General features: G+C 45.8%; 2 protein-coding genes across 2 annotated transcripts; both read left to right on the forward strand.

Annotated features, from left to right (window-relative positions):
• The first annotated feature begins 4,679 nt into the window (after positions 1-4,679).
• gtf3c5 (general transcription factor IIIC, polypeptide 5) lies at positions 4,680-12,782 on the forward strand. The gene is made up of 11 exons (XM_061263265.1): positions 4,680-5,014; positions 5,572-5,770; positions 6,777-6,975; positions 7,342-7,537; positions 8,045-8,149; positions 8,650-8,764; positions 8,928-9,008; positions 9,358-9,446; positions 10,011-10,093; positions 11,247-11,389; positions 12,463-12,782. The coding sequence occupies exons 1-11, from the start codon at positions 4,847-4,849 to the stop codon at positions 12,618-12,620; spliced, it is 1,536 nt and encodes a 511-aa protein (XP_061119249.1). The 5' UTR covers positions 4,680-4,846; the 3' UTR covers positions 12,621-12,782.
• Positions 12,783-14,032: 1,250 nt separating this feature from the next.
• On the forward strand, positions 14,033-23,412 carry cel.2 (carboxyl ester lipase, tandem duplicate 2). Its single transcript, XM_061262065.1, has 11 exons — positions 14,033-14,095; positions 15,730-15,877; positions 16,561-16,680; positions 17,564-17,761; positions 18,361-18,491; positions 18,962-19,069; positions 19,803-19,917; positions 20,060-20,246; positions 21,146-21,349; positions 22,077-22,274; positions 23,220-23,412. Exons 1-11 carry the CDS (start codon positions 14,033-14,035, stop codon positions 23,410-23,412), a joined length of 1,665 nt encoding a protein of 554 aa, XP_061118049.1.
• The last annotated feature ends 4,387 nt before the right edge of the window (positions 23,413-27,799 follow it).

Here is a 27,799-nt window from a genome sequence, read left to right on the forward strand (position 1 = left end):
TAGGCCAAAGCCTTGCGATGACATCATCGGCCTGTTTCTTGAAAGTTCTGTTCAGGGATGTCACTACACTTTGATTCTGAGCGAACGTCATCATTTGATTTAGTAATTGGAAATTATCAATAAGTAACAACATGTTTTTCAACCAATGCAAAAACTAAAGAGAAGACTTAAATAGCTTGACTTTTTTGGATTCTTCCACATGGAAGGACTTGTCGTAAGAGAAGAGGTCAGGTAGGTTCTTCAGAATCACATCTTATCCTTCTAATAACAGGAGACCCTGTTCAGAGTCAGTGACATCATCAATGGCAGAATCATACCTCATCCATTCACTGCAGAATACCCAGCACTGTTTCAAAGTTACCCCTTTGCTATTTGCATGGGGTGTCATTTCTGCCCAAACTGTGTAACCCCTCACAGCTGTAGCTGTAGGGTGTCGCAACCTCCAAAATGATGGGTGATGGCTTAGGTGTAAATGAGAGGTTGACCCCCCCCCCCTTACATCCAGGCATAGGCACCATCTACAGAAACAGAGATCCAGGGAGCATGCTCGTTGTTTTCCTAAACTAGGATTTATTTGCTTAGCAGTTGCCAGGCTAAGGGAAGGTTAACAGTCTGCAGCTTATGTTTAATGTCTATCTATTGTGCTTCCCATTTACACAACGGGATTTCCACACCCAAGCTTAAGTACTTTACCTCCGCGCTAACAGAAATCACTAACCCCACCCAGTGTGAGAACCCATGACCCTCGGGCGGGGGGCCCTGTCATTGTAGCCTCTAAACCACACTTTGCTGCACTGCCACGACACTTCTAAGAAGCGGAGAATGGCAGTGCCAATCACAGAGAGAGAGGCCATGCTGGTCGAGGAGAGTGAGAGCTAGCGCGTGTCTGCATGCAGGAAACGCATCTTAGAGCACGTGTGAAAGGGGCTCGGACGTTGATAGCAGGGTGAGTGACAGTTACCAGACAGCATACAGTGGGGCGGTGGGGGGAGGGGGGGTGGAGAGCATGCTGGGAGTCGGAGTGACAGGGATGGTTGCCATCTTGCTGGCAGCCATGCGTGCAACACCGAATATGGCAATGCTGCCTTATCGACTGCCGCCTGAAGGGTTCTGACTATGTAGTGCCGAGAGAGAGAGGGGCAGAGAGAGAGAGAAAGAAAGAAAGAGAGAGAACAGCAATTCATGTAGATCATGTCTAAGTTTGGTTCGTTATTATTTAAGCTTTTTTAAATATATTTTTTGTTTTTTATATAAATATACACATTATTTCAGTGTATTAGTCTTATGTTTTATGTGTCATTGTTGGTAATTTTATTGTTAATTGCTTTGGTAGTATTGTTTGTATACAGTCATGGCAAAAAAAGCATTATTGAATTGAATTGAGCAGGGGGGGGAGCAGGAAAGTCAGGCACAGGACAGAAGAACACAAAAATAGTGAGAAGCTGAGGGAGAAAGAGTGAGAGAGAGAATGAGTGAATGAGAGACAGTGAGAGAGAGAATGAGGGGGAGACAGAGAGAGAGAGAGTGAGAGAGAGAATGAGGGGGAGACAGAGAGAGAGAGAGAGAGAGAGAGAGGGAGCAGCTGTGGGGAAATCTGCGGTCCAGCAGGCAGTGGGGCGGTGCGGAGGGGCGATAGGCTTATCAGACCGGGCCTGCCGTAACGGCCAGCCTCCCAACCAGCAGGCCTGGGAGGAGCCAGCGCTGGGGCACACAGATAGGGCCCGTCCTGACCCTAATCAGGGGCCACAACATGCGCAGAGAGGCAGCCTGAGCCCAAATTGGGTTCAGCAGACTGTTCCTCCCTGTCCACCACCCCTCAGCCCCTCTCCCTCAAAGCACGGAGTTTCATAACAGGGACAGGAAGCCCTTATCGGACATTTCTGAAAAGCGTGGCGCAGCAAAGCTATTAAAAATGTCACCCCGCTCCCCAAAAATAAAATCTACCATATGAGGAATTTGAGTCATATTTTTTCATATTTCTTCCTTCCACAGGAAAGGAAAAGAATGTCTCGTCAGAACACTGTTTTGTTGTGAGAAAGGCTGTCACCTTCTGGACATCCAAACAACCAAACCCATGCTCTGCAGCAGAGAACAGAACGGCTAAGTCATTCTACATGCATTTTCCCAACCAAGACGATGTGTTCGCTGCTCTGTCCACCAAACTGAACACGACCCAAAACGGCAATGCCCTCAGGTGACACCCCGGCCAGAAGTCGGCCATGTTGGGGAAATCGTCCTCTGCCAACTTCATCAAAGCTAATACAAACAGATAAAACGAACCACTGTTCACCTCACAGCAACTTTGGCACAAGCACGTATCTTCAGAAGCACACAAGGACACGGCAAAAGACATTCTGCACTCTTTCTGTTTCTTTCATAAGACATATCAGATCAATATGTTACAAAAGCACCTTGAATAAAGTGCGTAAAATTAATACAATCAAGTCAATAAAGGATGAGATACAAAGACAAGAACCATATATTTTAAAAGTTTTTTTGCATTTCTAAAAATATAGACAAAGAGCTCAGTTTATTCGCCCTTATTATTTATCCACTTTTGTGCAACAATTGAAATCAATTTTAAACTTTTAAAGGGGTTGGCAGTTCAGAACAGGTTTTTCCCACTAAACAAGACTTTTTTTGGTTTGGTGCATTGAGGGAAAAAAAAAAGGTATACCCTGTATTGCTAATTGTTGGTGTGGTTTCACCCCGTATATGATTTCTCACCACAAACATACTTAAAATAAAATTTAAATTTAAAAAAGCTTAAGATGACTGTTGTCTTTTTGTTTAGAACAGCCCTTCATGTGTATTTTACTCATTATGAATTTGATGCTTTAACCTGTGGAAGAACCTATGTACTTCTAAGTCGCTTTGGATTAAAAGTGTCTGGCAAATGACTAAAATGTAAATGAGTTTTAATTGGTTTCATGTGCAATTGTGCCATAGGTGTAAGTAAAGTGCAGGCTCTGGTTCTGTTGTGTTCTTGGCTGCACTATACAGTGTGAGCACTTTATTAGGTATTTGACTTATTTTATGACTTATTATTTACCACTTGGAGGTTGTGTGTTCAGAGATGCTCTTCTGCATATCGCTGTTGTAATGCGTGGCTATTTACATTACTGTCGCCTTCATGTCAGCTTCGACCAGTCTGGCCCTTCTCCTCTGACCTCTCTCATTAACAATGCTTTCTTGCCCACAGAACCGCAGCTCATAGGATGTTTTTTGCACCATTCTCTGCAAACTTGTGCATGAAAATCCCAGGAGATCGTAGTTTCTGAGATACTCAAGCCACCCTGTCTGGCACCAACAATCATTCCACGGCCAACGTCACTTAGATCACATTTCTTCCCCGTTCTGACATTTGGTCAGTTCAAGCTCTTGACCACATCTGCATGCTTTTATGAGTTTAGTTTAGTTGCTGCCACATTAACTAAATGTGGAGATTTAATATTAAATTATTAAATATTTACATTAACTGCTGGTGTACAGGTCTACCTAATAAAATGATCATTGAGTGTATATGGGTTGTCAGGAAATGGGATCATGGTATAAGTTCCAGTCTGGAACTGCAATTTCCATACATGAGTCCAGCTTACGACTGCTGGAGGGGGTTTACGAGCACTGTAACAACAAGCTAGTTAGTTAAAATGGTTTGTTTGCGGCCATAATCAGATTTGCCTGCTCTATGGAAATGCTCAACACCCCCTCCCCTTCCGCTTCAAAAGACCTCCACTCTCCTACTAGGGTGGAAGACCCTCGGGTCAGCATCTCGTTAACACCTAAGACATCACTCGTCATTTTAGGGGTCGCAACATGCAAACTGCAGCTGTGAGGGGTTACACAGTTTGGGCAGAATTGACACCCCATGCAAATAGCAAAGGGGTAACTTTGGAACAGTACTGGATATTCTGCAGTGAATGGACGAGGAATGATTCTGCCATTGATGATGTCACTCACATTGAACAGGGTCTTCTGTCATCAGAAAGATAAGATGTGATTCTGAAGAACCTACCTGACCTCTTCTCTTCCGACAAGTCCTTCCATGTGGAAGAAACGAAGCAGTGAAGGCCAGACTGACAGATGTTGGGGCACATAAATATCTGCATCCATTGGAGCCACACTGTCACCAGTGTTACCAGTACCAGTACAAATGAACAAGCCAAATAATGTTTTACTAAAAATGTCACAGTAGCATTCACCATGTCACAGTAATAAATAAAATACACAGCGTATTTACAGTTTGTATAAGGCATGCCTGTAAAAATGATGTTATAAATGGTCGTACACTGCCACCCTGTGGACAGTCCCGTGGAGACTGAAGTAAGCAATATTTCCTACTCCTTTTCTCTCCAAAACAGCACCATGTGAGAATGCTACATTCACGTCCGTGGCCCCTTATGGAAGCATTGCGATCGGAACTTCCGCTATTGTGATAGTCTAATTAAGTCACAGTAGTGTACACAAAGTTGTCTTACTTTAGATACAGTAGTTGGACTAGGCTAGCAACACTTCTACAAAATTAAAGTTCTGTGCTTTTTTTGAAACAATGTTCATTAAAGAAATCTAGATCTTTTTCTACAATTGTTTTTATTGACATATGAAACATCATGAGACCAATTCGCAAAGTATCTGTATTTTTCAATCAACCGCTTTACAAAACGGAACTCTAAAACGAGGACATAATTTCCAGTCGGATTTGTTTTGCGTGCGGATTCATACGCCATTTTCACTAAGTGAGTTCGTTCAAATAAGTGGGCATTAGGCAACACTGAACACAACAAATAAAAATAATGAAGCAAATTTCCAACTGAAAAGAAATCCAGGAAAAAGCAGAGTTGTCGGGATGGAAGTGGAAAGGGCAGATACTGAAACGTCGGAAAACGCGCCTGATTCAACAGCGACTTTGCAACTGAGACAAGACCGCAGGCTCGTGTGCGTGGAGTATCCGGGATATGTCAACAATGTGGACAAGATGCTTGAGACCCTTGGTGGCGAGAAAACGGTGTCCAAAGTAAGCGGGTATAAAGTCAGCACGTACAGTTGGCTGAGTGCGAAAAATCACAATGTACTGGGGTCAATTACGTTTTCCTGGAGTCTTAAAAGATGTTTCAATTTCACGTTTAGTATAGGTCCTTCTTTACTCAGGCTGAAAGTGCTGTATCAATAAAATCAAAGTAGTCTGTTTGGGAGGATGCACAGCTTATATTCACAGCTATCCATCAGTTAATTATTGCACGATTATTGACCGGATAACTGCTCAAGGCGGCTTGTGTATAGACTTCAGGCGCCTCAACGACGACGTGATAAACTACCATTGAAATCATCTCCATCAACGCACGTAAAGCCAATATTATGCCCCTCTCGGTGGAACGTCCGCCCACAGTTGGCACTATGAATTACTGTTATTGTTGTTCTGACTGTGTAGTAAAGTACACGTGCCTTATTTAACTATATTTGTGCAGGTATAGTTACGTATTGCTGGTTTAACTCACAAATGACGCATGTATGTGTGAGATACGATACGAATTTAAAGGCGGGTTGCTTTTTTGTTCGGCCATTTTTCACCAGACTTACGCTGACCCTACCAGGCGAGTCGAACTGAACTACCGGCCAAGGGACCCCTACTGCCACCCGCTGTGCGCAAACCGCTTCCCCTCCACCAGCGTGCTGCTGCGCGTCCGGAAGAGGTCGCGCAAGGGAAGCGGTACCGAGGCGCAAGTCCATATGGAGATGGTGGGAGTCATTGGGACCTGCTACAAATTCCAGGGTCTGTGGCTCTCCTATTTAAATATCTCACTAAATACATTCAACATTTAAAATGTTCCATCCTTGCTTTCTACCTGCTTTTGTTTCTTTAACAGATTATTAATTAGCTGCTTACATTTTCTCTCATGTAGGCTACAGAGAGAAATAAAGGCTGCTAATATTTCAGTATGCATTATTATTACGCATTATAGTTATTTCGCTGACAGTTTTATCCAAAGCAGCTTTCGATTGATTTGACAAAGCAGAGGCCTATCCCCCTGGAGCAGTGTAGGGTTAAGGTCCTCGCTCTGGGGCCCAACAGCTGCCCTGATCTTAGGTGTGATGAGACTGGGGCTTGAACCACCAACCTTCCAGATTCCAATCAAGCACTTTAGCCACTAGGCTAAGCAAATACAGGTTTCCTAGTGGCTCAGATATACACTCATCGAGCACTATGAGGAACATTTATACTTTATTACACCTGCTTATTCATGCGATTATCTAATCAGCCAATTGTGTGGCAGCAGTGCAATACATACAATCATGTAGATATGGGTCAGGAGCTTCAGTTAATGTTCACATCAACCATCAGAATGGGGGAAAAAATGTGATCCAAGTGACTTTGAATGTAGAATGATTGTTGGTGGTTTGAGTATCTCAGAAACTGCTGATCTCCTGGGAATTTCACGCACATGAAGATTCAGTGTCATCAGATTGCAAAGAATGGCGCAAAAAATCTAGTGAGCAGCAGTTCTGCAGAGAGAAACGCCTTTTTAATGAGAGATGTCAGAGGAGAATGGATCAGACTGGTCAAAGCTGACAGGAAGGTGACAGTCATGCAAAAATAACCGCACATTACAACAGTGGTATGCAGAAGAGCATCTCTGAACACACTATGCGTCATAACTGGATAGGCTACAGCAGTAGAAGTCTAAAAGTAGTCCTAAAAATAAATACCTGATAAAGTGCTCGGTGAGTGTAAATGACGCATTGGCTGAGCTGCATGTTCTGGTCACGTATGAATGAAGGGATGGGGGACTTCCAGTACCTGGCAGTGCACACGGAGGCAGACGGCTCGCAGACCTCCCTGTATGACAAGATCCTCCTCCGCAAGCCGGAGAAGAAGGAGTTCTTTCACAAGGAGGTGCCCCTGTACATCCCCCCACCCATCTTCTCCCGCCTGGATAACCCTGTGGACTACTACTACCGGCCTGATATACAGCACAGGTACGCAGGTACCGGAGGAGTGCAGTGTTCTGCCACACATAATATATAATCTCATTTATCGGAAAGGGCCGTTCCACGCCAACTCCAGGAGGTTGCACTTCTTGTGTTTTCTTTGTGTTGTAGGCAATTATGAGAAATAGAATTCCTGAAAAAATGAACTCATACTTCATTTCGCTTTCCCGCTAGAGCCATTTAAAGTTTGCCAGGTGTCACCTCTCTCTCTCTCTCCCTCTCTCCCTCTCTCTCTCTCTCTCTCCCTCTCCCTCTCTCCCTCTCTCTCTCGCTCTCTCTCTCCCTCTCTCTCCCTCTCTCTCTCTCTCTCTCTCTCTCTCTCATGCTCTCTCTCGTGCTCTCTCTCTCTGTCAGGGAGGGGTACATCCCGCAGGTGGTCTCCCACGAGAACCTCATTGGCCAGAGCCGCGCCCGACGCCCGCACAACGCCATCTTCGTGGCCTTCGAGGACAAAGACGCACCCAGCGAGCCTCTGGAGGCAGCGGTGCACAACTGGAGAAAGCTGTGCATGCACCCCAGCGACATCAGGACCGAGAAGGAGATCGTGCAGGTGTGTGGGCCCTTCCCAGTTAACATGGAGAGGGAAAGGAAGGTCAGCCATGGTCAGGCTCCATGTCAGCTGTACCACAGCACCTCTTGGATTTTTGTCTTTTTATGTGTTGGTAGACAATGATGACATAAAATTCCTGAAAATGTGAGCTTCTGGAGTTGGCGTAGAATGGCCCTTTCTCTTTATGTGCAGTTTAGTGAAGCCTTCAAAACCAGGAGCAGCCTTCCAGAGAAATTCTCTTACAAAGACCATTTATGGCTAAGCCTTCAGGTCCAAGAAGTTACCTGGCGAGCCTCATTTCAGTGGCCTTATTTCCCTTTCTGTTGTGAAAGAGAGAAAAGCTTTGGCCACAACACGCACTGCTTATCCTGTCCTGAAAAACACACCTGCTGACTGGATCAACAAGACTTCAAACATTTGGCTGGTGCCCAGTGTGGAGCAGATCGATAAGAGTTTAAATGATTGGCTCGTGCCCAGCGCTAATTTGTGCTTTCCTTTCCTGAGCAGATGTTTGAGAGGAGGCCCATCTGGTCTCGCAACGCGGTCAAGGCTAACCTGGACATCCAACCCGACAAGCTGAAGCTGCTCCTGCCATATGTGGCCTATTACATGGTGAGGCCATGGGGATATGGCGTATGACATGGGGGGGTGAGGGTGAGATAAAGAGTAAAGCCACATACCTGACTGAGAAGAGTATCACACTGTCTGAGTGTGCCACACTGTGGCTCTCATTTCCATCGCATACAAATTCAAATCGGTTGTTTTTGTTTTTATTCCCTGTGACCTAGTCACTAGCAATTAGTGTGTGGCGTATATTTACAGTATGTTGTAAATTTGAGTGTTCTAGAATGAGATGATGAAAGGAGTGTTCCAGAACGTGAGGGTGAGATGAGTTCTAGAATGAGATGACTAAAGGAGTATTCCAGAACGTGAGGGTGAAATGAGTGTTCAAGAATGAGATGACTAAAGGAGTGTTCCAGAACGTGAGGGTGAAATGAGTGTTCTAGAATGAGATGACTAAAGGAGTGTTCCAGAACGTGAGGGTGAAATGAGTGTTCTAGAATGAGATTACTAATTATGAGTAAACATGGATTCTTGGTTCTGCTCTCCAGTTGACTGGCCCATGGAGGAGCCTTTGGGTGAGGTTTGGCTATGATCCCAGGAAACATCCTGAAGCCAAGATCTATCAAGTGCTGGACTTTAGGATCCGCTGTGGGACAAAACATGGTATGGAGGGGCAGGGAGCCGAAAAACATGCCCCAGTCCTGCTACAGGCTCAGCTGCTGCTCCTGTTGTTAAATATATCTCTGTTTCATTTACTCCAACTGCTGTACGTGTATTTAAGAATTACATTGAAGCAGATGTGCTTGTTCTTCCCCCCTCTTTAAAGGCTACTCTCTCAATGACATGCCGGTGAAGGCCAAGCGAAGCACTCTGAACTACAGTCTGCCCATCACTGTCAACAAAGCAGGTGTGTGTGTGTGTACCAATGTGTAGGTGGAGCAGGAGTGTGTGTGTGTGTGCCAGTCTGTGGGTGGGGCAGGTGAGCGTGTCAGTAACGTGTGTGTGTGTGTGTGTGTGTGTGTGTGTGTGCGTGCCAGTCTGTGGGTGGGGCAGGTGAGTGTGTGTGTGTGCCAGTCTGTGGGTGGGGTAGGTGGGTGTGTGTGTGTGTGTGTGTGTGTGTGTGTGTGTGTGTGTGTGTGTGTGTGTGTGTGTGTGTGTGTGTGCCAGTCTGTGGGTGGGGTAGGTGGGTGTGTGAGTAATGTGTGTGTGTGTGTGTGTGTGTGAGTAATGTGTGTGTGTGTGTGTGTGTGTCCCAGTCCCTCAGGCTGCTAGTGTGCGGGAGATCACCCTGGACGGAGATCAGCCAACAGGGCGAAAACCAGCTTCTCCGAGGTACAAGCTGAAAGTAGGTCCCTCTGCCGACCGTTACAGCACCTCCTCTGACCGTTACAGCACCTCCTCTGACCGTTACAGCACCTCCTCTGACCATTACAGCACCTCCTCTGACCGTTACAGCACCTCCTCTGACCATTACAGCACCACCACTGACTGTTACAGCATGTCCCCTGTTACAGCACCTCCACTGACTGTTACAGCATGTCCCCTGTTACAGCACCTCCACTGACTGTTACAGCATGTCCCCTGTTACAGCACCTCCACTGACTGTTACAGCATGTCCCCTGTTACAGCACCTCCACTGACTGTTACAGCATGTCCCCTGTTACAGCACCTCCACTGACTGTTACAGCATGTCCCCTGTTACAGCACCTCCACTGACCGTTACAGCACCTCCACTGACTGTTACAGCACCACCACTGACTGTTACAGCATGTCCCCTGTTACAGCACCTCCACTGACCGTTACAGCACCTCCCCTGACTGTTAGAGCACCATCACTGACCTCAAGGAACCCGTTTAACAGGACCGGAGTAAGGTACAGTAATGTGGGGGTGTCTCCCATCTGTCAACAGGAGCCGGCTTATATATTCCGCGAGGGTACCCTTCCCCCCTACAGACAGATGTTTTACCAATTCTGCGACCTGGATGTGGAGAGGTAGGACATTACATTCCCTTTTTTCTCCCAATTTGGTAGCCAACTGTACCCCGTCTAATTCAATTAGAGCTAGTATTAGATACACCGCCCACACCCCGTCCCTCGGCGGCCTTCTTCAAGCCGTCTCGCCACATGCTGGTAACCGTGATTCCGAGGCACCCAAGGTGCGGCGATCTACTAACCCTGCCAAGTCCCTCCCCCTGGAGAAGCGAGCCAATTATGCTGCTCCACGTGAGCCGGCCAAGGCTTTTGGCAGGACCGAGAATCGAACCCCGGTCCCCAGTGTGCAACTGCGGCGAACTGCAACCGCAAGTCTGCTGCATCTTAGCCTGTTGCGCCACCACGGCCCCTAACTACATTACATTATTAATTAACCAGTCCCAAACCAGTATGCCAGCAAACTGAGCAGTTGATGTAGATGACATGGTGGCTGACGTAGGTGACGTAGGTGACATGGTGGCTGACGTAGGTGACGTAGCTAATGTAGGTGACGTAGATGACATGGTGGCTGACGTAGGTGATGTAGGTGACAAGGTGGGTGATGTAGGTGACGTAGGTGACATGGTGGGTGACGTAGGTGACATGGTGGGTGACGTATGTGACGTAGCTAATGTAGGTGACGTAGATGCCATGGTGGCTGATGTAGCTGACGTAGGTGATGAAGGTGACATGGTGGCTGATGTAGGTGATGTAGGTGACATGGTGGCTGATGTAGCTGACGTAGGTGATGAAGGTGACATGGTGGCTGACGTAGGTGATGTAGGTGACATGGTGGCTGATGTAGCTGACGTAGGTGATGAAGGTGACATGGTGGCTGACGTAGGTGATGTAGGTGACATGGTGGCTGATGTAGCTGACGTAGGTGATGAAGGTGACATGGTGGCTGACGTAGGTGATGTAGGTGATGTAGGTGACATGGTGGCTGATGTAGCTGACGTAGGTGATGAAGGTGACATGGTGGCTGACGTAGGTGATGTAGGTGATGTAGGGGACATGGTGGCTGATGTAGCTGACGTAGGTGATGAAGGTGACATGGTGGCTGATGTAGCTGACGTAGGTGATGAAGGTGACATGGTGGCTGACGTAGGTGATGTAGGTGATGTAGGGGACATGGTGGCTGACGTAGCTGACTTAAGCTGTCTCACCCTTTCAGCATAAAGAAGCTGATCCACCAGAACGACGGGCAGGAGGAGGAGTGTAACGAGCGTGATGGCTGGTGTCTGCCCCGCACCGCCGACGAGCTCCGTGACATCATGTCCGCCATGATCAAGCAGAACATCCGCTCCAGGAGACCAGGTACTGACCGCTGTCTGACCGCTGCCTGACCGTTTGAGCTGAGGAGCCAGCGCAGTTCGGACAGAGCTGTAAGGAGCCGAGTAAGCTACAGGAACAGCTGGGCTCTGGGCTGTGTAAAAGTGTCTCTTGAAGACAAGCTGAAATGGCAGTTTAGAGCAGCGCTCGATATGACGTATACAGGAGTGAAACTGATCTTCCGGGGGGAATTGTCGACAAGCTAGGAGTCGATTTAACTGACGTCAAATGAGCAAAGGGACGTGGAGTCAGGATGCGTGCTGCTGTGTGAAAAGGATATAGATTGGAGGGGAACGGAAAATTGACCTTTGATCAACATACACGGCCACTGGTACACGATGATGTAAAATCTTATTTTCCAGCAAGTGGATGGGGAAAAAACTTTGGTGTGAAAATATACAAGTATTACAATTTCATAATTTCTTTGGGATTATATACTTTAAGACGTGTTCTTATGGTTATGAATAATTGATTACATGTCTTTGGGTGTGCAGGCTTGTTATCTCTGGTTTTATGCTCTGATTCTGTGCATCTCTAATTACACATGCCTGTGTATATGTGTGTGTGTATGTGTATCTGTGTCTGTGTATCTGTGCTTGTGTGTATGTATATGTGTATGTGCGTGTGTATCTGTGTCTGTGTATCTGTGTATGTGTATGTGTATCTGTGTCTGTGTGTATGTGGGTGTGTCTGTATATCTGTGGATGTGTATGTGTCTATGTATGTGTGTGTGTGTGTGTGTATGTGTGTGTGTGTATATGTATATGTGTGTGTGTGTGTCTCTGTGTGTGTGTGTGTGTGTGTGTGTGTGTGTCTCTGTATGTGTGTGTGTGTGTGTGTGTATGTGTGCGCGTGCATATGTGTGCGTGTGTATTTGTGTGTGTGTGTGTGTATGCGTGTGTGTGTATATGTATATGTGTGTGTGTGTGTGTGTGTCTCTGTGTGTGTGTGTGTGTGTCTCTGTGTGTGTGTGGTGTGTGTGTGTGTGTGTGTGCGTGTGTCTCTGTGTGTGTGTGTGTGTGTGTGTGTGTGTATCTCTGTGTGTGCATGCCCTCCAGCTCCTGCTCCCTCCATGTCCAGCAGTAGAGTCGCTGCTCACGCCCACAGCAGCAGGGATGTGGAGAGCGGAGAGGAAGAGGATGAGGATGATGAAGAGTACCAGGCCTCAGAGGGCAGTGACAATGAGATGGAGACGGAGATCCTGGACTACATGTGAACTTTCTTCACAAAACCAAACGCAGGAACCGGAGACATCCGGAAACATCTCTTTTGCTGAGAGTTCAGTTTCTTTTTTATTTGTATCATGATCCTTTTTTCTTTTTTTTCAATTTCTGCCATTATAGGAAAGCAATAAAATAAACTTGGTAAATGAATAAAATTGTTGGTTATCAGCCTGGGTCTGTTCACAGATTATTCTGTGGAATTGCATAACAGCACAAGAAGAATCGGTCAAGTCAAAAAATAATGAAATGTCTTCAACTTGGTGATAGGAAAATAAACATATTTACATATGCGTTCTAAAATAAATCTTTAATAAAGTATGTGTAAAAACAACAAAATAAATTTAAATGTGATTTTCCAATGAAAAAAATGTATGTAGATGCATCATATTAATTTGCAGAAGAAAGATGTTCCCATAAAGGTATTTTCATTTGACATAATCTAAGGGCTGCAATGCAAGTGATTTTATAATGAAAATATTAAATCTTCAGGGAAATAAAATGTTGAAACGCTTTGATGAGGCGTTTCTGTTTGGATTAGCACAAAGTTATATAACTATAACTGGATATTAGAACCATTCAAACTTCAATATTCAAAATTAAAATGTTTAGCATGGCTGAGGCACTGAAAGATTCTCACAGGCCTTGACAAAGTATTTGTCTCCAAACTAATTTCCACTTTAATTGTCTGTGGTTCCCTGAATGTTTTCAGATCATTATATAAAATGTAATATTAGACAAAGGGAAAGTGTCTAATATTCTTGTTTAAGTCATCAAGCATGCATTTCACTGAATGTTTAGCTAAATGAAATAATTTTGTGTTTACTCAGGTGCCCTTTGTCTAAAGATCTGAAACCATTCACTGCAACAAATATGCAATAATAGAGGAAATCAGGAAAGGGGCAAATACCTTTTCATGGCACTGTACGTTTGATGTTGTTTTGGCGCTATTATTATAACAAGGGTGCAGAACAAGGGCCGATCCGTTTCAGGATTTTGTGCCAACTTCTGGTCTTAATTATTTAATTGACTCAATCACATCTTATCTCACATGTGTATGAGTACCGGCTACAGCTGCAGACTGCAAGTGTATCCTAATGATTTAACTTTGCTCAAGTACAGGCTTGAACCAGGGTCATTCATAGAGTCAACAAATTAAAAACAAGGAAATGAGTTGGAACAAAAACCAGTACGCAGACCAGCCCTTGGGGACCGGAGTTGGGGACCCCTGTTTGTGCGAGCTTTTGTCCACCGCCACGTTTCTCCCGTTAGTTGAATCGAGGTTGAGCAACGGAGGTTTAAAATAGCACAAAGCAAACGATAATGGTTTGGGGAAAGATACGGAGTGCACTGGTATAAAAAGCCGGAGAAAGCGCGGCTCTGAGGCCTTTCGGTACACACCTCAGCGATGACCGTGCTGGAGATTGCGGTGGCGGTCGCCTTGTTCCTGGGATCTGCGTCAGCGGCTTCTGTGAGTGTGCGAGGAGGGAGATATTTATTCATAACCAATCATAATATTTCATTTCATAACTTCATTTGGGACAGAGCAGGGCGCATCCCATACAGCACAGTTATTTTGTTTTAAGGGTTTCCTACAGAAGTAACCAAAATGGGACAAAACAGCCGATAGCCGAGTGGCTAAGATTTTTGTCTTGTTGGGTCAAGCCCTGGTGTAGCTACAATAAGATACAACAATGCAGCTATTGGGTCCTTGATGAAGGCCCTTAACCCCACATCGCTCCAGGGGGGATTGGCCCCTGCTTAGTTTATCTGTTAGTGGCTGTGGATAAAAGCATCAGCTAAGTAACTATCATGTATGTACACAGTCTCCAGGTGAATACGTTCATATGTATGTTTTAGAACAGGGATCTCAAACTCAGGTCCGGTAGGACTGCTGCGTCTGATGTGCTCCTACACTTAGGTACTTAATTTAAACCTTGATAGACAAGTCTGTACACTTTGTTTCCGAGTTCTAAATTGGCTGCTGATTCACAGGAAATCACAAAAACCCACACAGACTCTGACACAGTGTCAAACTCTGGGTTTAAAATGGCTTGACGGCTTACATGTTGGCATGCCAACCCTTTCCTCAAGGGTTAATGTTTTTAATGGGGTTTTTTTTTTCAAGCTCAGTTTTAAACTTTTCTAATGTATACATTTAAATGATTTAGCTGTAAAATTAATTAATTCATTCAATTTCACCTATTTCTTGAGGGCTCTTTAAAATATTGTTCACCTGGACTGCTAACAAGTCCAGTGCAAAATGTACTTGTGAATTGTGAATGTGGTTGTGAATGCATGACTTGGCTTTATACACTCATCATACAGTTATCATCATCCCAGTCTGGGATTTCAGTACACAAACACACCAGCAACTCTGTAGGCATTTAAAGACCTTGGGCGTGCTTATTCTGGCTCAGAAGACTGGAACATAGCGAGTGAAAACTGCAGCTGTCACCAGGAACACTGCATCGATAACATATCTTAGCGCCATATGTCTCAGCAGCAAAATGTTTCAGAGACACGTGTCATGTGACAACTCAGAACACAGGGAACACATTTGGTTTCATATGAAAAGTATTTTTTACATTTTTTTTCTATTCGGCATCTCCAATACCACCTGAGTTTGGAATAAAACTCTTGGTTCTCTTCTGAGACATTCTTTTCACAATCCATGTGCATGCAGAGTGGGACCGGAGGAGACCCAATTATACACATGCACATTTGGATTGGACAGCCAATGTGGGTCACTTCAGCAATGAACAGTGCTGTCCCCACTGACTGAGTCATTTCCCAATGTTTTTTTTTGTTGTTGTTGAAGCTGAAATACGGGTTTCATAAAGGCTGTGTGTGTGTGGTGGTGTGTGAGTACGGGTGTTTATGTGTCGTGTGTGTGTGTGTGTGTGTGCACAAGTCTGTGTACATGCATGTGTGTGTATATATGTGTACACATGCTCAAGTGTGTGTGTTTATGTGTGTGTGTATATGTATATGTGTACACGTGCACAAGTGTGTGTTGATGTGTGTGTATATGTATATGTGTACATGTGCACGCGCGTGAGTGTGTGTGTGTGTGTGTGTGTTGATGTGTCTCTGTGCTGGTAGCTGGGCCCGGTGATCACAGAAGGAGGCATGGTGGAGGGAAAAAACCATCGGCTGGGACTCACCCGCTCCATGGACGTGTTCAAGGGGATTCCCTTCGCTGCCCAGCCTCAGCGCTTCGAGAAACCCCAACCCCACCCTGGCTGGGAAGGTCTGCACTGCGGCTGCTTGTCCAAAAAAAATATCTAATAAACAGTCATGGCGAAATACAGTATCCAACGCATAAATACTCACACAAAAATGAAATCTATGACCATCAATCTGTAACTGCTACTTTGCTAAAATTGCATGCTACATGTACAGTGAGCATTGTATTAGGTAGACCTGTACACCAGCTTGTTAATGCAAATATTTAAACAGCGAATAATGTGGTAGCAACTAAATGCACAAATGCATGCAGACGTGGTCAAGAGGTTTAGCTGTTGTTCAGACCAAATGTCAGAATGGGGAAGAAATGTGACCTTTAAAAAGTGACTTTGACTATGGGATGATTTTTGGTGCTAGACAGGGTAGTCTGAGTATCTCAGAAGCACGTTGTTAATGAGAGAGGTCAGAGGAGAAGGGCCAGACTGGTCGAAGCTGACAGGAAGGTGACAGTAACGCAAATAATCACAAATTACGTGGTATGCAGAAGAGCATCTCTGAACACACGACACCTCTAAGTGGATAGGCAGCAGAAGTCAATTAGTCAAAAAAAGTTTAATAAATACCTAATAAAGTGCTCATTGAGTGTATGTCATGATTTCAAAGCCAATATTTAATGTTTCTGCTATTTTAACCAGTGACATAATATTATTTGATAGTCTGTCATCACCAGACGTTTGTTTCCCACAGGAGTACTGAAGGCCACCACGTTTGCCAAGAGGTGCCTGCAGGTGAGAGTGACTCAGACTGATATTCGCGGCAGTGAGGACTGTCTCTACTTGAACATCTGGGTCCCCCAAGGCCTAAAGGGTACAGCATCCACAGTACCTACTCCACCCTTACTCCATATACTGTACCTACTCCACCCTTACTCCATCTATCTACTGTACCTACTCCACCCTTACTCCATCTACAGTACCTACTCCACCCTTACTCCATCTACAGTACCTACTCCACCCTTACTCCATCTATCTACTGTACCTACTTTACCCTTACTCCACCTACAGTACCTACTCCACCCTTACTCCATCAACAGTACCTACTCCACCCTTACTCCATCAACAGTACCTACTCCACCCTTACTCCATATACTGTACCTACTCCACCCTTACTCCATCCGTCTACTGTACCTACTCCACCCTTACTCCATCTATCTACTGTACCTACTCCACCCTTACCCCATCTATCTACTGTACCTACTCCACCCTTACTCCATCTGTCTACAGTACCTACTCCACCCTTACTCCATCTACAGTACCTACTCCACCCTTACTCCATCTACAGTACCTACTCCACCCTTGCTCCATCTACTGTACCTACTCCACCCCTAATCCATCTATCTAGAGTACTGACTCCACCCTTACACCATCTCCTGTACCTACTCCACCCTTCTTCCATCTATCTATTCAATTCAATTTGTATCACACAAATACCCTTACAGAATGAACCCTATTTCATCTATCTACAGTGTCAACTCAACCCCCCCAGTCCATCCATCTTCATTACCTATGCCATCTATATTGGTTTACTTACTCAATCTCCCTACTCCATTGTTTACAATGTATACTCCATCCATCTTATTGCTCTTACCATCATCAGTACCCACTCCATTTACCATCTATGGTACTCGTCAGCCTTTCTGTCAGTCGTTTGTCCTCTTTGTAAATCTGCTCTCTCCCCCCTCCTCTTGCAGTGTCCACCGGCCTGCCTGTCATGGTCTACCTCTTTGGGGGTGGATTCTTGGTCGGGGGGTCCATGGGTGCCAACTTCCTGGATAACTACCTGTACAGCGGAGAGGAGATCGCCGACAGGGGGAACGTGATTGTGGTGACGCTGGGGTACCGCGTGGGCACTCTGGGGTTCCTGAGCAGCGGCGATGCCAGCGGGCCAGGTGAGGGTGTGGAGGCGGCGGGGGGGGTGACAATAAACAACAAAAATAGTGTTGCTGTCCCATTACTTTTGCATGTAACTGTATATCAGCATTACTCTCACCTGCAGTCCTTTAGCTCACTCAATTTACCCTCACCTGCAACCTGCTCTTGAAATGTCCAGCTCCTTTAAAACCACACTGCTATTGCATCCAGACCACATCAGTGCTGAATGCTGTCAGCCGTCTTGTGGAACAGTGAACAATCTGTAGGGCTGATTAATAATTATAATAATAATTCCTTGCGTTCATTTAGTGCTTTTCTCACCATCCGGTGACACAAGGCGCTTTACAGTGATGAGGGGGAAACTCTCCTCAACCAATGTGTAGCAACGGCTGCCATTTTGTGGCATGCTCTCCACACATCAGCTCAGGTGGAGAGAACAATTGACACAATCTTAAAAACCCGCCTCGCTGCTGTAGGGCCGAGTAAGGGGGGGGGGGGGGGGGTGGGGTGGAGGACTCTCAGTTGGTTCCCATGCTCAGCCCTCTTTACGGTTTAAGGATAGCAAAAGGATGAGCACAAAATGGCGGCTTACGGAGCAGCCTTCTCTCACCCCAAGGGAATTATGGGCTGTGGGATCAGCACGCCGGTATCGCCTGGGTTCACCGGAACATCAGGGCCTTTGGAGGAGACCCCGACACCATCACCGTCTTCGGGGAGTCAGCCGGGGCCGCCAGCGTCAACTTCCAGGTACCGCCGGCACCACCCCGCCGGATAAACACAGACATGTCTCACCACACCATCTTCCACCCTCACCTCATTTCACAGTCATTTCTTCTGCTATTCAAACACAAGGTGAAGTCACTTTTCTCAAGGGCACAGAAGCCAATAAGAAACCTACAGTAGCCAATCAGAAACCATTTAGAAGCCAATAAGGAACATTAAAAAAACCAACAGTAGCCAATCACAAACCATTCAGAAACCACAGTCGTCAATCAGAAACATAGCACACACATACGGGATGTGTGTATTTGTGGGTGTACGTGCATGTATATGCATTGGCTATACAGTATGTATGTGTGTGTATGTATGTACAAGCACGTGAATGTGTGTGTACGTATGTGCATGTGCACGTGTGTATTGGGAATAACAATGGATAAATGGCTTAATGCTAATGTAAATGTTTGTGTGTCTGCACATGTGTGTGTCTCTCTGCACAGCTCATCTCTCCCAAAAACAAGGGCCTGATCCGCAGGGGAATCTCACAGAGCGGGGTGTCGCTCAGTCCATGGGCCATCAACAAGAACCCGCGAGCACTGGCGGAGAAGGTGTGTTTCTTTACGTTCTGGGTTGACGTTGTGACTGCTGTCATTTGGGTTCTAGTGGTCAGACTGGGTTCTGTGACTGTCTTTTGGGTTCTAGTGGACAGACATGATCTGTAAGTGCTGTCATTTGGGTTCCAGTGGACAGGCTGGGTTCTCCAGCTCCTGTTGTTTGGGCTCTAGTGAACAGAACCCTTCTGGACTGAGCAACAGTGACCATCAGTGACCACAGTGCGTTTCAGACAAAAGGGAGAATTACAGAATGTTACGTCCCTCTGCACCCAGTGGGTGCCACTGGTCTGCACAAGTCTCATTTCTCATTTCAGAATTCTGCACACCTGTAAGATGCCTGGCTATATACAGAAGTGGACTGGAGAATTTCCTTTTGGTTGAAACTTGGCATTGCCTTTATGTTTAGGTGGCCCAGACACAGCCGTAACATATAGGGGGCTCGTCCGGGATTTGAACCTGGGACCTCTTGCAACTGAGCCATGTAAACATAGAAGTCGTGCATCTTGTTTTTTGCCCCTTTTTCTTTCTCCATCTCCATTTCCTTTCCTCTTTCTCTCTGCATTACATTTTTCAGTTTTTAGCTGCTTTTTTTGGTGATAAACAATGCAAAAACTGTGAATGTAAAGTGTGATAATAAAGCACTCTTTTTTTCTCCTCCCCCTCTCCCTCCTTCCCTCCTTCTCTTTCTCTCTATTCCCCTTCCCCCCTCTCCCTCTCCCTCTCTCAGGTTGCCATTAAGGTGGGGTGCCCCATAGATGAGAAGATGATGCCTTGCCTGAAGATCACAGACCCTGTGGCCCTCACTATGGCTGGGACACTCGACCTGAATGGGTCTCCATCCAGTGAGTACATTGGACCTTCAGGAACTGCTACTGCTTGACAGACAGCTCTCTGTACGCATTCTGTGTATTTGAATATTCAGGATAAGAAGTCTCTGAGTGCGAGTGTTTGACTCCGCTGTGATCCACTTCCTGTCCTCCCCAGACCCGATTGTACTCAACCTGGTTCTGGCGCCCGTGGTTGATGGGGACTTCCTGCCCGACGACCCCGGCAACCTGTTCCACAACGCCGCGGACATCGACTACATCGCCGGAATCAACAACATGGACGGCCACATCTTCTGCGGCATCGACGTGCCCTCCATCAACCAGCCTCTGCAGCCCACGGCCCCGTGAGTCCACCGCCGTGCATGCTGGGAAGCCCCCACAGTACTGCACTACACAAAATGCATGTTGGATGTAAATTTACACAGCACCATGGTCTGGGCGAACATTCTGACTGGGTGAAAGTTGTGCGTTTCAGTCAGGAATAATCAACAACAAGGTAATTTACCGTTGAAAAAGAATGGGTGGTGAAGAACCCACTGATGCATTACATTACATTACATTATTGCCATTTGGCAGATGCTCTTATCCAGAGAGAAGTGCACTTAAGTGCAAAGTGCGTATCTATAACAAGGGATAAGTGTGCTGAAAGACCCTTGAGGGAAGTACAATTTCAAGTGCGAAGACTACAAGAAAGATAAGGACTTGGACCTATTTGATTAAACTAACAATGGATTGTATCTTGGAGGATGCAAAACCTCCTCAAAGGTTGTTATTTTTTGACAGCAGATCAGCTAAGAGTGGATTATCCCGCTTTTTATGTTTATGGTAATTACCTTCTGAAGGAAATTAATCAATAATTTCACACAAAATATGAATATTTATTGACAAAATAAATTTAAATGAATATTAAACACATTTCCATTGTGTTTTCATAGATACCTGGTGTCTAAAAGCCTTCACCATTACCTTCGTAAGCCTTGTACCTTTACCAATACTGTCATTAGCCAATACACATAGGTCAATTATCTACGAGAGCAATTAGCTGTGTAGTAACTGGGATAATCAAGTCCAAAGTTGGGGTTCTTCACCTCCACGTTGGTCATTATATTTTGATAGCAGACGACCTCACACTGGACTATCCTTTACATTGACTGCTTTGCAATATTAGCTAGTTAGCCTGACCCTCACATGGGTTCCTCTCAAATGTTAACCACTCACCTTCCTCCTTCTTTCTGTGTCGCAGGGAGGTGGTGATGGATCTGCTGACCGCTCTGACCAAAGAGAAAGGGCCCGAGGCGGCCAACCTTGCCTACCAAGAGTACACCAAGAGCTGGGGCTCCAACCCCAGTAAGTCCATCATCAAGCAGACAGTGGCCGAGATCCAGACCGACTTCATCTTCCTGGTGCCCACCCAGGCCGCACTCTACCTGCATGCCAACACGTCCAGGTAAGGCACACTACCTACCTCTATGGTAACACGTCCAGGTAAGGCACACTACCTACCTCTATGGTAACATGTCCAGGTAAGGCACACTACCTACCTCTATGGTAACATGTCCAGGTAAGGCACACTACCTACCTCTATGGTAACATGTCCAGGTAAGGCACACTACCTACCTCTATGATAGGATGTCCAGGTAAGGAAAAAGCTCAACCTGCATGCTAACATGTCCAGTTAAGGAAAACACTCGACCTGCATGCTAACATGTCCAGGTAAAAGGCACACATTACCTACCTGCATGCTAACATGTCCAGGTAAGACACACCCCGGTCTCTATTCTCAAGCAATATATTACTGTTGTAAAAGTCTCCTTCACAGTTAACAGGGTAGTTTTCATGGGAAAAATGATAAATCAGGGATCAAATCACGGTCTTCGAGTTCAGAGAACTACTGGTTTTCCACCCTCCCTGAGTCAGATGTGAAGACAGTCTGGCCAATCAGTAGCACAGTTTGCTCAGGTAATTACCTGGGAGAAAAAAAAGGTCCAGATTTGATGATGGTGGGTGTAAATAAATCAGGAAATGTATCTTTTGTTCTACATTCTTCTGGCTGTATCATCTTAGGTGCCCTGATGGGTCTGTCTCAGGGCTCTGTGTCCTTGTGTCCTGTTATTTGAGCTGCTCCTGTGATGAGCCCTCTCCTGCCCCTCTCTCTCCCACCCGGCCCCCCTCAGGACCGCACGCACGTACTCCTACCAGTTCTCCGTGCCGTCCCGAATCCCCGTCTTCCCCAGCTGGATGGGGGCGGACCACGCCGATGACCTGCAGTACGTTTTCGGCAAGCCCTTCACCACCCCACTGGCCTACTTCCCCCGCCATCGGGACGTGTCCGGCTACATGATCGCCTACTGGACCAACTTCGCCAAGACTGGGTAAACACCATCTCCTGGGCCTGGCAGCACTGTGGCACATGCGTGTGTCTCACACTCACACACACTGCCTAATATGCTGTTGATCCTCCGCCTGCTGGCAAAACGGCTCTGGCCCACCTCTGAAGGTAACCTGTGGTATCTGGGCATGACGTGAGCAGCAGATCCTTTAAGTCCTGTAAGTTGCAAGTTGGAGCTGACGTGGATCTTGTTGTTCCAGCACATCCCACAGATGCTCGATCGGATTGAGATCTGGGGAGTATGGAGACCGAGGCAACACCTTGAACTCTTTGTCATGTTCCTCAAACCATTGCTGAACAATTTGTGCAGTGTGGCAGGGCGCATTATCCTGCTGAAACAAAAAACATCCAGTGAGCAGCAGTTCTGTGGGCAAAAACTTGTTAATGCGAAAGGTCAGAGGAGAAGGGCAAGACTGGTGAAAGCTGACAGGAAGGTGACAGTAACACAAATAACCACACATTACAACAGTGGCATGCAGAAGAGCATCTCTAAGTGGACAGGCAACAGCAGCAGAAGACCAATAAGTCTAAAAAAAAAAAGTCTAATAAATACCTAATGAAGTGCTCACTGAGTGTATACACACACACACACACACACACACACACACACACAAACACATGTACAATGTCTTAGTAATATGGATATGTGGAAAAACTGCATCTATGTCATCATAACCAGAGGTGGAAAGTCCAGGGGTCAGAAAGTAAATGTCCTGCCATGTGTTTCTTCAGCCCATGAACTGAAGCCAGATGTTTTCACTCATTAGTTCTGCCTCCTGGCTGGAGAATTGTGTGAATGAGCAAATCTGGGCGATTTGAACAAAACACTGGGGAGGACTTTTACTTTCTGACCCTGGATTTTCCACTGCTGATGATAGCTGAGCCCCACCTCCTCACACTAGACTGTCCCCTGCCCTGTCCGACGCAGTGACCCCAATCAGGGAGAGTCCAAGGTCCCCGTCACCTGGCCTCCCTTCACCGGCACGGAGCACCAGTACCTGGAGATCAACGAGGACATGAACCGCAACTCGGTCCGGCAGAAGCTGAGGACCCGCTTTGTGCGGTTCTGGAGCGAAACGTACGGCAGGCTCCCGACGGTCCAGAGCGCTTCAGCGGAGTAGCCAGCGGCAGTTCCGGAACCTCCCGCGGAACATCCCGTTCTCCACGGCGACGGCATGCGCTGTGGGTTCCTCGTGATTCCCCAGAAGCAGAACATTATTCCTGATGATACAGCAGCGGCTAGGCCGCTGGTATTGATTTAGAGAAAGTTGTGCTGCTCGCTAGCTAGTCAATGCTTGATAATAGAATTCACGCATTTTCCATCGAGGAGATAAACTACCAGCAATAAACAAAAATAAGCATGGACTCATGATTTTATGTGTAGCCTTTTTATTATTTAATTATTCATGCAGTTATATTCAAGCATATATACAGTGCCACATTCATTTCAAATACACACAATGGGCTTTGTGCAAGAACGTTTTTGTATTCGAATGATAAATTTATCTTTTTTTCGAATGAAGGGCTCCTACGAGTGTGCCATGTTGGACTCAAACATACTTCAGTTCAGACAACTGTCCTAAATGAATATGCCCTTTATAATACAGTATATACGGTACTGTAAGTGGATCCTGTCGGATCAACGGTTAAATGTTTCTCATAAACATTACGCTGAAATACTTTTGAGAACATTTGACCCCAGAAATAAGCAATGCAGTTGCTGAATCTTGATTCATATTTGATCCACAATGCTTAGTTTGAAAGTTTGATCTGAGTTCGGTGTGCCAGGTGAGCTCACTGACATGCACTGCAAGGCTCTTGTTTACATGACTGGTACGACAGGTCTGGACCGCTCATAAATGTTGTTCCTCCCGAAAGAAAAATTTTAAATAAGAGAAAATTGGTGAATGCATCAAATTCTCTTAAATCCTCATTTTAAGTCATTTAAGTGATTTCAGAACAAATCTGTCCGTATGAATGGATCTTGCATGAGGCCCATTGTATATTACCGGGTCAGACGTGGAAAATCTAGGTTCGGAAAGTAAAAGTCCTCCCCAGTATTTTGTTCCAATCACCTGAATTTACTAATTAGCACAATATTTCTGCCAGGAGGTAAGAAACACTGCAGGACTTTTACTTTCTGATCCCTGGACTTTCCACCTTTGTATAGCGTAGCTAAACCAGATCAGGCAGGCTATTTGTACCTCAGTCTAATATAAAAGACCACTTTAAAAGTGGTGTTGCTGTATTACCTGTTGATTCTGGAAACAAACGGTTTCCCATGTCTTAGAGAGGGACATTTTAAGAAATTACTCATGTATGGTACTTTAATGGTCCAAAGGTATGTTGTGGGGTTGATCGTGACAGTGGTTTGCAGATTTGCAAATGCAGACACACAAACTCACTCACACACACACACACACAAACGCAGGCACACACACACACACACACACACACACACTCTGTCCCTGCGCAAAGCCGTGGTGGTTTCTCACCTACAGCACCAGACTACAGCGTGATGAGCCTGTCTGTCGCTCTGCACTGTAAATATCCCATACCCAGATCCCGTGAGCCAACGCGCCCTGATGAAGCCCGAAGAGCCGCCATCTGCGGACGCAGCGGGCCTCCAGTCCCAAACGCGGCCGCCGGATTATTCATTAATTTAAACGAGCTCGTCCGCACCAGCTGCAGGGTAGCTGACAGCCTGGGAAATGCTGCGTAGCTCCGAGGACCCACAACTATTTAATGAGCACTCCCCTGTCCCCCGTCCCCATCCCACCAGGACTCACAACTATCTAATGAGCCCCCCTCAGCTCCTCTCTCTAAAACAATATCCCTGTCAGGCCAAACTGAAACTGCGCAATAAAATTTCATAATCCTGTTTCCAGTCGACTTTCCTGCCACTATCCCCCTCCCGGCACCATACGCTGGAGTGCGGAGAACACTCTAATTAAAACAGCTGAGCAGAGGGCTTATCCGCTGCTAGTACAGCATGGTTTGGGCCAATTAATGTCTGAGATCATGCATGGTGTCCAAAACAGTACAGAGGGCCCAAGCTACATCGGTGACAGGACTCCAAACAGGGAAAAATCCCGAGGTTTAAAGGCCACAAATATTATCATCTGTGTTTTTGAGCTTTTCATATAAATGGTTGGCATTTATATAGCGCCTTTATCCAAAGCGCTGTACAATTGATGCTTCTCATTCACCCATTCATACACACACCCACACACCAATGGCGATTAGCTGCCATGCAAGGCACCGACCAGCTCGTCAGGAGCATTTGGGAGTTAGGTGTCTTGCTCAGGGACACTTCGACACAGCCCGGGCGGGGGATCGAACCGGCAACCCTCCCACTGCCAGACGACTGCTCTTACTGCCTGAGCCATGTCTCCCCATATAGTCCTGGAGCTTTCGATTTGTGTTCCATTCCGATTCAAGTAAAGCATTTGCAATTTTGGCAGGAGTATGCATGTTTTTCAGAGGTGTTTTTTTTAAGATGGTTTCCCATATGATGATGTATGTTTTTGCATAATTATTGGATGACATTGCTAAATGTTAACACAGAGAGCTGACCACAGGAGGAGGTGGAGGGTGAATTGAGCTCCGGGGGCAGGGTTATGGACTTTTAGAAAAAACCTACATCACTGCTTTTTCCGAATGTTTTGTGGGCGATTTGGATACTAAAACCAGGAAGAGAACGCCAGAGGGCGCTTTAAAACGGGCACAGTTTGAATACAAGAGTACAGAGCTCAGTGCAAATTCAACTCTCATCAGAGTCAATATGGGTTGAACTGGGATCGCATTTCCTCTCCCAGTAGAAGATGATCTCTCTATAGATGATTACTCAACATTTTCAGGGTGATAGCATTTTTCAAAGCTTTCCATTACCAGGATTTATTTCAAGTACATACTGTACGTCCTCAATCTTTTTAAATGGGCTGAACTAATTAAACAGCCTGGCAGTTTGATTAAGAATCAATATCAGCAGCCAGCCAATTGCCTCTATGATATAGCCCACCAAGTGCACTGTTAGGACTGCAGGAACCTCTCTGTCTGGCAGTCTGAGGCTTTATGATTGGCAGTCTCACGTGGCCACTATTCCCATGGAAACCATCATCGCCACATCATAACGTCATCTATAAAGGCTCAAAGTGGAGCAGTGCTTGGTGTCTGATTGCCAGTTTAATTCCTCCCCCTTAGCACATCACTTTTCATTTTCATTTTCACTCAGAGGAAATTGGTCATTTATTTTCTTAGCGGGTGCCAATTTCACTGGGAATGTATACAGATGGCCTATCAACTCTGCAGACACGCAGACACAGACACGCACACACACGAACTGCAATCAGCTCTGCAAACATTCTCTCACACACACACACACGCACGCATGCAAACATGTACTGCAATCAGCTCTGCAAACACACACACACGCACACACACACACACACACACATACATACACACAAACACACATGTACTGCAATCAGCTCCACAAACATTCGCACACACACACACACACACACACACACACACACATACACACACACACAAATGTACTGCAATCAGCTCCACAAACATTCTCTCTCACACACACACACACACACACACACACACACACACACACACACACACACACATCAGCCTTGCAAACATTCATTTACAAACCAAGGTCCCTGTTTATGTCACTTCACTGCCACACAGATGGGCAGGAGCAAGGTCACCCTCTCTGGCTCATGTTGGCTCAGGTCCTGGTTGCCAAAGGGGACTACAGAACACCCACATCTTCTAAAAAGGTGAACCTGTGAAAATAAAACCCGAAAATAGGGAATGGTGGTGCAGAACATGGAGAGAGAGAGCAAGAAAGAGACTGTGTGTCAGAGAGAGGAGGGGAGAGAGCCTGTTTTACTTATATTTAACAGATGCTTTTTATCCAAAGCGATTCACAAGTCCATAGATTCACTGAACCATGTTTAACTTTGTGCATTTCACAATAAATTATTATTGATCAGAACAAAGAGACCAGAGATGATTATTATTCTGAAAACTCTTTCTGATCAGCTCCCTTGCATTCTCAAGAACCTCCAGCAGAGGGCAGTCAAACAGCAAGCAAAGCACAGGAGCAGAGGCAGAAAAAGGTAGTTGTTAAGGTCTTCTTCTTTTTTTCTTCTTCTTTTTTTTTTACTATTATTATGCTTTTCTGGCCTCGCTTGCCCAAATTACAGATCATTCCATCTTTCATCTCAGGAAATATTTTTAAAGAAATAGAAAAACCTAAACCACACGTTTTAAGATAACAGTCGCTTCTTCACAAAGATTTGTGAAACAGCAACTGTTAACCACAGTCTTATTTGTCTTTTCACGCCGCTGCTTAATGATGCTGCTAATGAATTCGGATGCTAATGCAAATGCTAATTTCTCCTCGTTTGCCATTTCTGCCGGCTTATCAATCTCCTGCTTCCTCCTATTAATTGGCCTTGCTTTCAGGTAGCCGCCCAAACAGAAGCC

This window comes from Conger conger, chromosome 12 (genome assembly GCF_963514075.1).
Source record: "Conger conger chromosome 12, fConCon1.1, whole genome shotgun sequence".
In the NCBI taxonomy this organism is placed as follows: domain Eukaryota; kingdom Metazoa; phylum Chordata; class Actinopteri; order Anguilliformes; family Congridae; genus Conger; species Conger conger.

Bases quoted from the DNA above. Each gene is read 5' to 3' on its own strand.
- gtf3c5 (XM_061263265.1), top strand. From the start codon at position 4,847: ATGGAAGTGGAAAGGGCAGATACTGAAACGTCGGAAAACGCGCCTGAT. The intron at 5,771-6,776 runs GTCTGTGGCTCT...GTATGAATGAAG, and splicing joins GACCTGCTACAAATTCCAGG to GGATGGGGGACTTCCAGTAC. The intron at 6,976-7,341 runs GTACGCAGGTAC...TCTCTCTGTCAG, and splicing joins CGGCCTGATATACAGCACAG to GGAGGGGTACATCCCGCAGG.
- cel.2 (XM_061262065.1), top strand. From the start codon at position 14,033: ATGACCGTGCTGGAGATTGCGGTGGCGGTCGCCTTGTTCCTGGGATCT. The intron at 14,096-15,729 runs GTGAGTGTGCGA...CTGTGCTGGTAG, and splicing joins GATCTGCGTCAGCGGCTTCT to CTGGGCCCGGTGATCACAGA. The intron at 20,247-21,145 runs GTGAGTCCACCG...TCTGTGTCGCAG, and splicing joins CCTCTGCAGCCCACGGCCCC to GGAGGTGGTGATGGATCTGC.